The 11,139-nt window shown below is 44.7% G+C and overlaps 1 protein-coding gene across 1 annotated transcript in view; it reads right to left on the bottom strand.

Moving 5' to 3' along the window:
* The window catches only part of TM9SF4 (transmembrane 9 superfamily member 4), a 34,012-nt gene that overhangs the window by 8,447 nt on the left and 14,426 nt on the right, over window positions 1–11,139 (bottom strand). The window contains exons 2-6 of the mRNA XM_040439128.1: window positions 2,088–2,201; window positions 1,903–2,002; window positions 1,302–1,470; window positions 665–794; window positions 214–337 (exon numbers count right to left, since the gene is read on the bottom strand). Of these exons, the coding sequence (XP_040295062.1) occupies window positions 214–337; window positions 665–794; window positions 1,302–1,470; window positions 1,903–2,002; window positions 2,088–2,201 (637 nt within the window). The remainder of the gene's footprint in view (window positions 1–213; window positions 338–664; window positions 795–1,301; window positions 1,471–1,902; window positions 2,003–2,087; window positions 2,202–11,139) is intronic.

Raw genomic sequence — 11,139 nt, 5'->3', positions numbered from 1 at the left:
GCCATTTTTTGTGTCACCTTGTCCCCCCAAAAAATAGGATAGTTCTATTGTGGGCCGGACGTTCCATAAAATGTGGAATGCACGCAGCTTTTTTGGAGTTTATTTTTTTTTCGAGTGGTATTGAGTATCGCAATACTTTTTATGGTATCGAAATTGAATCAAAATTTTGGTATCATGACAATCCTACTAAGTCACATTTTCCCATTTCATTACCTTCCATTTTGATGCTCTGAGGGACGACCTCGAACCTCACCACCCTAAATATTGGCTCTTGGTTTTCTTCCACCTCTTCTCGATGGAAGTACAAATAGAACGACAAGTGATTGTGGATATAAAACTGAAAGACGAAAGGTGGCATTATTACTATGGCAGATAAATGTAGGTGTATATACTTTACTAAATCTTTTATGCTATGGTATGTATTGGTGTAGACTGATCCTATGAACATGAGCAACTCGGCTCCTTCTGCCTCCTGTTACACTGTCTAACTTTCCAAGAGGATAAGGCAGAGCACAAGACTGTAGGACCAGACACCACAGGGTGTATTTCTAAGGACACCATAGGCACCATGCTAGAGCCGTGTACACAAAACTGTACTTTTTTCTTTTTAAAGACTATTGGCAACAATTTTTTCTTCCATTTTTAAAATACTTTGGAGAGATACCTTGTTGTTGTCAGTGAATCCCAGTCTATAGCCATGCTCAAACTGAACATCTCGCTCCTTCTTCTTATCGTCCTCATCATGGCCAAGATGAATGTCCAGCCTGGTGGCCACGGGTAGATTGTCTGCTATTCTAAAACCAGGTACACACAAAATTTGATATCATTCCAGGATCTTCCGCATTATGGGGCAGCAGACATTTGGTGTTACACAGAATCAGTTTATCACTTCTTACAATGCGTCCACACGGGATGCGATATGTGGCGGAAAATCTGTCGCAAATTCCCTGTGGATTTTACCCTATGTATTGCAAAGAGCGAAATCAGTGTTGAAACCCCGCAAACATTTACATGATACAGATTCAAAATCTGCTTGTGGGTCAATTTCCATGCAGATTTTTTTTTAAATGTAGTAAGTGGAGAAGATCTGTCAAAATCTCATCCAGATTTTGTGCTCACAAACAGTTTATCCGTTCTGTGTGAACATGCCATTAAAGGGCTCCTCCACCGCTGCCATTTCAAGAGGGGAGACTAATGAAAGGCAATGGGTGTCCACTGGATACATCTCTACTTGCGTCGCAGCGATAATGGAGAGGCCTTTCAGATTCATGTTCTAATACAATGAAGATGGACGGACTCACAAGTGCACGTAGTAGTCCTCCTGTATGCGCTCTGCAATCAGTTTGCTCTCTCCTGCATTAAGCACCAGGGGGCTGCTGGGAGTGTTGCACAAAATCTCACATTTCTTGTTATTGTTCATCGACACCTTGAAGAGGGTGTTAACGATTCTGTCGCCCCTCAAGACTTCACCTAGTGATGGAGAAAAATCGACAGGGAATAGAGTTAGGCTAGTTGCACACCAGCGTTCACCCATCTGGCAGGCTGTTCCGGCCGAGGACAGCCTGATGGATCAGACACTGCTGGACGCTATCGGAATGCCGTCTAGTCCCATTAACGATAATGAGTTCTGTCACTGAAATTTGGCAGAAACAGCCAGACAAAAATCGCGCTGCACGCAACAGGCCTTACATTCACTGCCCTGGACTAGGAGATGGCAGGGATGGACTGCAAACCTTGACTATCTACACGGATAAGCCATATGGAGGTTATAGACTAAGAAAAAAGGAGGAGTGGTGTTCAGAGTCACCCCATTATCAGCCAGAATAGAGAGCAGAGGAAGAGATGTATTCTGATTACCTTACCCACCAATGAAACAAATAGTGCACCCACAGTGCCCCTTACCCAGATTTTCCGCTTTGTAAGTGACCTTCAGTGGACTGCAGAATGGCAGAGAGTAATATTCATAAGGCAGCTGAGTCCGGGAGCTGGTCAGCTTCACAGCCTGCAGAAGAAGAGATCACAGGGATCAGCACCCATGAGTGCCTGGCGGGTGTTACCGTAGATCCTGGCACCAGGTATCAGCTTACCTTTATTTCTACAGGGTCATTTTGGTGGAAATTCATTGGTGCCACACCTGGGACATAGAACGCGCTGGCTTCATAAAGGAGGGAGAAGCAGAACAGCAGCCATGAACACATCACCTGCGGGACACAGAGGAGAAGTAGATGATACCCCGCAGCTCACAGATTCACAATCCCATCACTGGCCTACACAACCAGCCCAGGACTGGTCCATCAAATGCTCCACAGCAGCTCTGGGAGTGACTGTAGTATAAAATATGGAGAAATAATAATAACAATAATAATAAGTTGGCAGGGACCACACGGAAATCAGCCAAAGTAACTGAAGAAATCGGGTGCAACTTGTGTTTACACATAACTTCAATATAAATACAATAAGAGGAACACAAAGTACCTGTGCACACCGACAAATCTTTTATGACACCATATAACACAGGACACAAGGGGAGTTAAAAGCAATAAACAATCACAATAAAAAAATAAAAACACAACAACAAAAAAAAGCATAAAGTCACACCTAAGGCTTGTACAGTCCCCAATGTGAATAACATACAAGCACACAAGTGAAGTGTGGAGGGAGCACCAGGACAAGCTGTCAGTGTGCTCACTAAGCAGCTTTCCCATTGTAAATCATTTCTATTGGGACTTTACATGACCCATATTCTTGCATGAGTTTTCTGTCATTTGCCTGTATTATGAATATGTCCTGGTGTGAGACAACCCCGAGTCTACTAAAAGGGGTTGTCTCTCTTCAACAAATGGAATTTAACAGTTACATCTCAATAAATTAGAATATCACCGAAAAGTTTGATTTCAGTAATTCATTTCAAAAAGTGAAACTCATTTATATATTCATTCCACAGAGTGATCGAATGCAAGAGTTTCTTTTGCAGCTAATGAAAACCCAAAATCAGTATCTCGGAAAATTAGAATATTGTGGAAATATTGTAGAATTTATCATCATCTCTCTAGCACCAGAAAAGTGGCTTTAACCCCTTTGCAACCACCGCCGTATATGTATGGCGGAATTTGCGTCCTTAACCACTTCACATGCTTCCTGACAGAGCCTAATTTTGCAAATCTGACATGCGTCACTTTGTGGTAATAACTTTGGAACGCTTTTACTTATTCAGGCCATTCTGAGACTGTTTTCTCGTGACACATTGTACTTCATGATAGTGGTAGATTTGAGTCAATATATTTCACCTTTATTTATAAAATAATCGAAAATTTAGAAAAATTCACAAATTAAAAAATTTCAATTTCTCTGCTTTTAAAACAGAAAGCGATACCTCATAAAATATTACTTAGCATTCCCCATATGTCTACTTAATGTTAGCATCATTTTGTAAATATTTCATTTATTTTTTTAGGACGTTAGAAGGCTTAGGCCTCTTTCACACGGGCGTGTCCGGATTAAGTCCGGATGCGTCCCGGTGCATTGCGGCAAACCCGCGCGAGTAGGAACGCAATTGCAGTCAGTTTTGACTGCGATTGCGTTCAGTTTTTATTGCGCGCTTGCAATGTGTTTTGCACGCGCGTGATAAAAAACCGACTGTGGTACCCAGACCCGAACTTCTTCACAGAAGTTCAGGTTTGGGTTAGTTGTAGTGTAGATTGTATTATTTCCCCTTATAACATGGTTATAAGGGAAAATAATAGCATTCTGAATACAGAATGCATAGTACAATAGGGCTGGAGGGGGTAAAAAAAAATAATTTAACTCACCTTAATCCACTTATTCATGCAGCCGTCATCTCTTCTGTCTTCTTCTTTGAGGAAAAGTACCTTTGATGACGTCACTGCGCTCATCACATGATCTTTTACCATGGTGATGGATCATGTGATGAGCGCAGTGACATCATCAAAAGTCCTATTGCTCACAGATGAAGACAGAAGAGATGTCGGCTGCGCGAACAAGTGGATTAAGGGGAGTTAAAAATGTAAAAAAAAATTTAACCCCTCCAGCCCTATTTTACTATGCATTCTGTATTCAGAATGCTATTATTTTCCCTTATAACCATGTTATAAGGGGAACTAATAATGATCGGGTCCCCATCCAGATCTTCACCTAGCAACCGTGCGTGAAAAATCGCACTGCATCCGCACTTGCTTGCGATTTTCATGCAACCCTATTCATTTCTATGGGGCCTGCGTTACGTGAAAAACGCACAAAGAGGAGCATGCTGCGATTTTCTCGCAACGCACAAGTGATGCGTGAAAATCACCTCTCGTGTGCACAGCCCCGTAGAAATGAATGGGTCAGGATTCAGTGCGGGTGCAATGCGTTCACCTCACGCATTGCACCGGCGCGGAATACTCGCCCGTGTAAAAGGGGCCTTAGGAGTTTAGAAGCAATTCTTAAAATTAAGAACATTTCCAAAAACCACTTTTTAAAGGACCAGTTCAGTTCTGAAGTCACTTTGTGAGGCTTACATAGTGGAAACCCCCCATAAATGACCCCATTGTAGAAACTACACCCCTTAAGTTACTCAAAACTGATTTTACAAACTTTGTTAACCCTTTAGGTGTTCCACTAGACTTAAAGAAAAATGGAGATGACATTTCTAAATTTCACTTTTTTGGCAGGTTTTCCATTTTAATCCATTTTTTTCAATTAACACATCGAGGGTTAACAGTAGGGCTGCAGTAAACAATTATTTTAGTAATCGAGTATTCTATCGATTAATCGAGTAATCTAATAAGAAAAAATTAATAGACTGTTTACCTTTATAAAAACTCAGACCCCTTGCCATCAGTCCCCAACACCCTTCATTCCCCCGTGCGATCAGCCCAAGTGCATCAGCTCCATTATCCCCCAGTGCCATCAGCTCCGCCCCACCATGTCCCCCCACTGCCATCAGCCCCTCCATGCCATCCATTGCCGGCTGTCCCCCTTCAGTGCCATGTCCCCAGCGCAGGTCAAAATAAAATACTTACGGTTCCGGCACTGGGATGCAGGAGGCAGCGTGAAGGAGCTCCGGTGACCTCTCACCAATTAATACATCCCGCTTGTAATATACCGGCGATAGGGGGCTGCAACAGGTGCGTCCCGGTCCCTGAACACCCAGAGTCCATAAGTATATGGACCGTTACTTGTTACGGAGCGGCAAAAAGAGGATCTCCAGAGGATGGGGTAGAGAAATGGACGGCGCGCTCGGCAAGATGGCGGACTCGCGCCCTTCTTCCCCCTCTCCGCTGACACAAGTACTGCTGGAAGGCGGTAAGATAGAGGAACATGCTGACCAGCAGAATCCCTCAATGGATATTGATTATAAGCGGCTGGCTATAGAGGTGGCCCGACATTTAGCCCCAGACATCAGGGACACACTCACCACAACTTTGTCTGCATCGCTACAGCAGCTACATGAGGCAGTCTCCCAGCATGACATGAGGCTGGAGGAGATGGAGCAGAGAATGTCAAGGGCTGAAAACGAAGCAGCTGCATGTAACCACAAAATGAATGAGCTTTCCAAACAGAATGCGATTTTATATGACCGGGTAGAAGATCTGCAAAACCGGTCCAGAAGGAGTAACCTGCGTTTGTTGGGGTTACCTGAGAAGTTTAAACCGCAGGCCCTGATGGACATTTGTGAGAAAGACCTGCCAAAGGCACTGGGATTAGAGGGGCGCTGTAAAGTGGAGAGGGCGCATAGAATAGGCCCGTTAATGGAGGAGCAGCAGGAGCAGACAGGAGCGTCAAGAGGCCTAGGTCCTAAACCACGCCAGGTCATTATGAAATACCTAGACTATTGTGACAAAGAAGCCCTGCTAAGAGCGTATAGAGCTAAGAAAGGCCCATTAAAGTTGCTGGGACATTCTGTGCTACTGTTTGGAGACTACTCTGCGGCCGTGGCCAGGAAGAGGAGAGAGTTTAGCCGCGTCTGCACTCTACTACATCAAAAGGGCCGCAGGTTTCAATTACAATATCCCGCAAAGCTGAGGGTACTACACTCTAACGGATCCAGCACGGTCTATCATGATCCGGCAGCAGCAGAAGAGTGGATTAAATCCATACAGAACCCAGGGGAACCTATGGGAGAAGACCAGAGAGGAGGAAGAGGTTCATATGGCGCAGAAAATCCAAGTGACCTGGAGCGGAGAAGAGGGAGAGAAAGAGTATGCAGAGCCCGGAGCAAGGGGGCGAAGATTCTCGGGCAGAAGAGCAGACTCCTACCCTAGGAGATGATTTATGTCCCTCGTCTTGCTATTAGGAGATGTATAAGATATTACAAGGTTCCTGTGGGACTGATTCATCTACTGGGTTATGTTGGTGGTATTGATCTGGTATTACGTCTATGTTGGGGAGGGCTTCAGTTCGGTCCACCAAGTTATGTTTTCAATATATGTCAATTGTAGTACCAGCGAAATGCTATACTTGAGGTAGATGGTATTAGTTACATCGTAGATAGCCACAGGCGAAGGTTCAGCATTTTTAGTGGAGAGACCTCTAGCGGGAAAAGTAGGATTAACTTCCTAGTTAATATGGTGGGAGGAAGCTGCAACCCAGAAAAAAAGGGAAGTTACTATAGTAGTTTAAGTGGCTGTAATTGGAGGAGTGTAAAGGAGTGTGAGGGTAGTGGCGTTAAGAGTGCGTTACAGAAGAACGAAAAATTGTTGGTGATCTAACATTTGTTTATCTGTTTGTTTATTTGCAAGGGATCTCTCTGGGCCTTTTCGGTGAGTGACGTGGACCCCTGGCTCGTTAGGTTGTAAAACTCCAAAGGAGGGGAAAAAAAAAACAAAAACAAACAAAAACAAACAAAAACAAACAAAAACAAACAAAAACAAACAAAAACAAACAAAAACAAACAAAAACAAACAAAAACAAACAAAAACAAACAAAAACAAACAAAAACAAACAAAAACAAACAAAAACAAACAGGCGACAGACATGAAAGTGATAACTTGGAATATTAAGGGTTTGAAATCACCCCATAAAAAGGTGGATGGTTCTACGGCACCTTAAAAAACTCAAGCCAGATGTGGTTCTCCTGCAAGAGACCCATCTTGAGGAGCAGGATTTTGATAGAATGAAAAAGTTATGGGTGGGCAGAGTGGTAGGGTCCCCGTCACTCAACCGAAAGGCGGGGGTAATAACGCTTATCAATAAGCAATTGAACTGCCAGGTTTTATCACAGACCAATGATTCTCAGGGAAGATGGGCACATATTTTATTACAGGTGCAGAATACGCAATATAGCATACACAATGTATACTGTCCCAATACGGGGAACTCTTCCTTCCTAAAAGATCTGGAATTGAGGCTGCTAGGTGATTCATGCATAAATAAGATTGTAGGTGATTTTAATGCGGTTCTACATAGTGTGGCAGATCGGAAGAGAGTGGAAGGAAAGGTGGGGGGGGGGGGGGGGGGGGGGGAGAACTCCCAGGACAAAGCATTACAGCAGTTATTGGTGGGCGGGGGACTGGTAGATGACTGGTGACGAACTCACCCTGATGATAGCAGTTATACTTTCTATTCTCATTCCCAAAATTCCTGGTCTCGTATAGATTATTTACTAGTGACCCACAATTTAGTGCATAGGGTAAAACTATCGGATATAGGGGACATTGTGATATCAGATCACGCGCCGGTAACACTAGTGGTTAGTGATGACTTTCCTAGGGGACCGGATTTCATATGGCGATTCCCCTCACAGCTCTGCGCCAGGGAAGAGTTTGTGGAAAAGTTAACTATTTGGTGGGAGGAATATAAAATCAGATAACGTGAATCACCTGGAAACGCCAAACCTTTTCTGGAACGCTTCCAAAGCGGTGCTGAGAGGCAGAATCATGGGATATCTGGCAGGTCTTAAAAAGAAAGACCAAACACAGTTTGACCAAGCAAGCCAAAAGGTTAGGTTGACTTATATAGAATTTAAACAGGATCCCACAGAGGTCAATAGAAAAAAAAACGGAATTAGTCTTACCGGTAATTCTGTTTCCATGAGATCATCACGACGGCATACAAGGAGATTGACCCCTGACCTCTGTAGGGGCAGGAACAGAGAAAGGTTAAATACCCTCCTCCCACCATCAACACCAGTGTTTCCAAAATCACACAGAGCAACCCGGTGGTGGAAAATAGTGAAACAAATGTATTACTTCATACCTTCTAGAGACCTACTAGGTCAAAAACGATTTAAATCATAGGGGAGGGAATAACGTGCCGTCGTGATGATCTCATGGAAACAGAATTACCGGTAAGACTAATTCCGGTTTTTCCATAGCATCATCACGACGGCATACAAGGAGATAAAAAATATATCAGTTAAGGGGGGGCTACAGCCTGGAGGACTTTCCGCCCGAAGGACAGATCAGAAGATCTGGAAAGATCCAGGCGATAGTGCTTTATAAATGTATGAATGCTGGACCAAGTGGCAGCACGACAGATTTCCTCCAGAGAAGCCCCAGCTCTCTCCGCCTGAGAGGAAGACATGGCCCGAGTGGAATGGGCCCTAATGTTGACTGGACATGTAAGGTTTTGTATTTGGTAACAAAGACTAATGGCTTCTTTGAGCCATCTAGCTATAGAGGACCGGGAGGCTTTTTGGCCCTTAAATCTTCCTCCAAAAAGGACTAGTAGATTGTCAGATTTCCTAAACTTCCCCGTCACCGTGATATAGTTTAGGACTGCACGTCTAACGTCCAGAGAGTGAAACGCCGATTCTGTGTCATTAGAGGGGTCCAGACGGAGAATAATTCTATCATCTAGAATACGGAGGTAGGGTTCCCTGATTGATAGGGCTTGTAATTCCCCTACTCTGTGGGCCGAAGTTATCGCAATTAAGAAGGCCGTTTTCAAGGACCATAATTTTATTGGACAGTCAGACATGGGTTCAAAGGGTGGTAAAGTAAGGCCTGTAAGAACGACGTTCAGATCCCAGGAAGGGACACGGGCGGTGATCGTTGGGCGGAGCCTCGTCGCCGCCTTAATGAATCTTTTGATCCAACGATGGCCGGCTATATCTTGGTCAAAGAAACAACCTAGGGCTGAGATTTGGACCTTCAAGGTAGAGGGTCTAAGTCCCAGGTCCAGACCTTGCTGTAGGAAATCCAGTATTCTTTGGATGTTGGGTTTACGCAAATGTGGCGATTCATCCCCACTCCAGGAACAAAAACGTTTCCAGATCTTAAGGTAAATTGCTGACGTTACCTTCTTTCTGGAGGCTTTCAAAGTAGCAATAACTTCGTCTGACAGGCCCTGAAGCTTCAGGGTTTGGGACTCAGGATCCAAGCCGCCAATTTCAGAAACTGCGGGTTTGGGTGTAGAACTGGACCCTGCTGGAGTAGATCCCCCCGCACAGGAAGGAGCCATGGATCTTGTAGGGAAAATTTTTGGAGGGATGAGAACCAGCTTCTCTTTGGCCATAGGGGAGCGATCACAATCACCGTGGCCTTGTCTTGGAGAATTTTTTGTACCACCTTCGGAATTAGAGGAAGTGGAGGGAAGGCATAGCACAGATTCCAATGCCAAAGAATGGCGAAGGCGTCTAAGGCATGAGGTCTGTCCCTGGGGTTTAGGGAACAGAATGTTTCCACCTTTGAGTTTGCCCTGGTGGCAAACAGATCCACGTCGGGCATCCCCCATTTCCTTACTACTAGCCCGAATATTTCTGGACTTAGAGACCATTCTGTATGGTCGATTCTGTGGCGACTGAGAAAATCCGCTTCCTGATTTAGTATTCCCTTCAGATGAACTGCCAATATCGAGGCCACATTCTGTTCTGCCCAAGCAAAGATTTTTGTTGACAGTGCTTGTAGGGTTACGGACCGTGTTCCCCCTTGATGGGAGAGGTAGGCAATGGCCGTAGTGTTGTCCGACAGCACTTTTATGTGATGATGACGACAACATTTCCTCTGCTACCTTTAACACCTCCCAAACTGCTCTCAGTTCCCTGAAGTTCGATGACTGGGATCTGATCGAATCTGGCCAAGTGCCCTGGAACATACGATCCCCCACCTTTGCACCCCAGCCGGACAGACTTGCGTCTGTTATTACCTGGACCTGGGGAGTCTTCTGCCACAGATTTCCCCGTGATAAGTTTCCGTGGTCTTTCCACCAATTTAGGGACTGCAGAATCTGAGTTGGTGGACTTACTTGATGATCTAGAGAGGATTGGCACTTGTTCCAGACACTCAGGATCCAGGACTGTAGGGGTCTGAAGTGTATTTGACACCAGGGAACTGCCAGAATACAAGATGTTAGCAGGCCCAGCAGACTCATCGCCTCTCTGATAGAGCAAGATCTTCTTTTCTGAAAGGACCTGATCTTTTGTTGGAGAACTGATATTTTGTCTCGAGGTAGGAATACCGCTTGCTTTCGGGAGTCTAGGATCATCCCTAAGAAACGAACTTCCCTTGAGGGGGTGAGGACGGACTTTCCTTTGTTCACGATCCACCCCAGATCGTCTAGGATGGAGAGAAAAAGCCTCAGGTTCGAACTGATTTGGCGGAGACTTTCGCTGACTAGAAGGAAATCGTCCAAATAAGGGATCATAAGTCCCTGTCTTCGGGCAAAGGCGACCATCTCTACCACTACTTTGGTAAATATTCTTGGCGCAGATGAAATCCCGAAGGGAAGGGCCCTGAACTGGTAGTGATGGACGTTCCCTGATATATCCTGGATTGCAAACCGGAGAAACTTCTGTGAGTCGGTGTGAATGGGAATGTGGTAATAAGAGTCTTGTAGGTCTATTGTGCACATGAAGACGTCTTTGCTTAGCAGAGGGATTGTAGATGCTAGGGTCTCCATCCTGAATTTCTGATAACGGATGAACCTGTTTAGTGGTTTCAGGTTTATGATAGTCCGAAAAGTGCCTTCTTTCTTCCTGATTAGAAATAGGGTTGAATAGAAACCCCTGCCTCTTTCTGGAGGCGGGACCGGTGAGATTACATTCATTAAGTGAAGTTTCTGGACTCCTTGCCAAAGGTTCATTTGGAACCGTGTCAGTGAAAATTTGTTTGGAGGTCTTGAAGACCACTCTATTTGGTAGCCTGCCCCGACTACCTTGGAAATCCAGGGGTTCTGGGAGATGGATTCCCATGACCCCAG

Source organism: Bufo bufo, chromosome 6 (assembly GCF_905171765.1).
Source record: "Bufo bufo chromosome 6, aBufBuf1.1, whole genome shotgun sequence".
In the NCBI taxonomy this organism is placed as follows: Eukaryota; Metazoa; Chordata; class Amphibia; order Anura; family Bufonidae; genus Bufo; species Bufo bufo.
The sequence above is the reverse complement of the archived record's forward strand: the minus strand, read 5'-3'. Positions and strand labels throughout refer to the sequence as shown.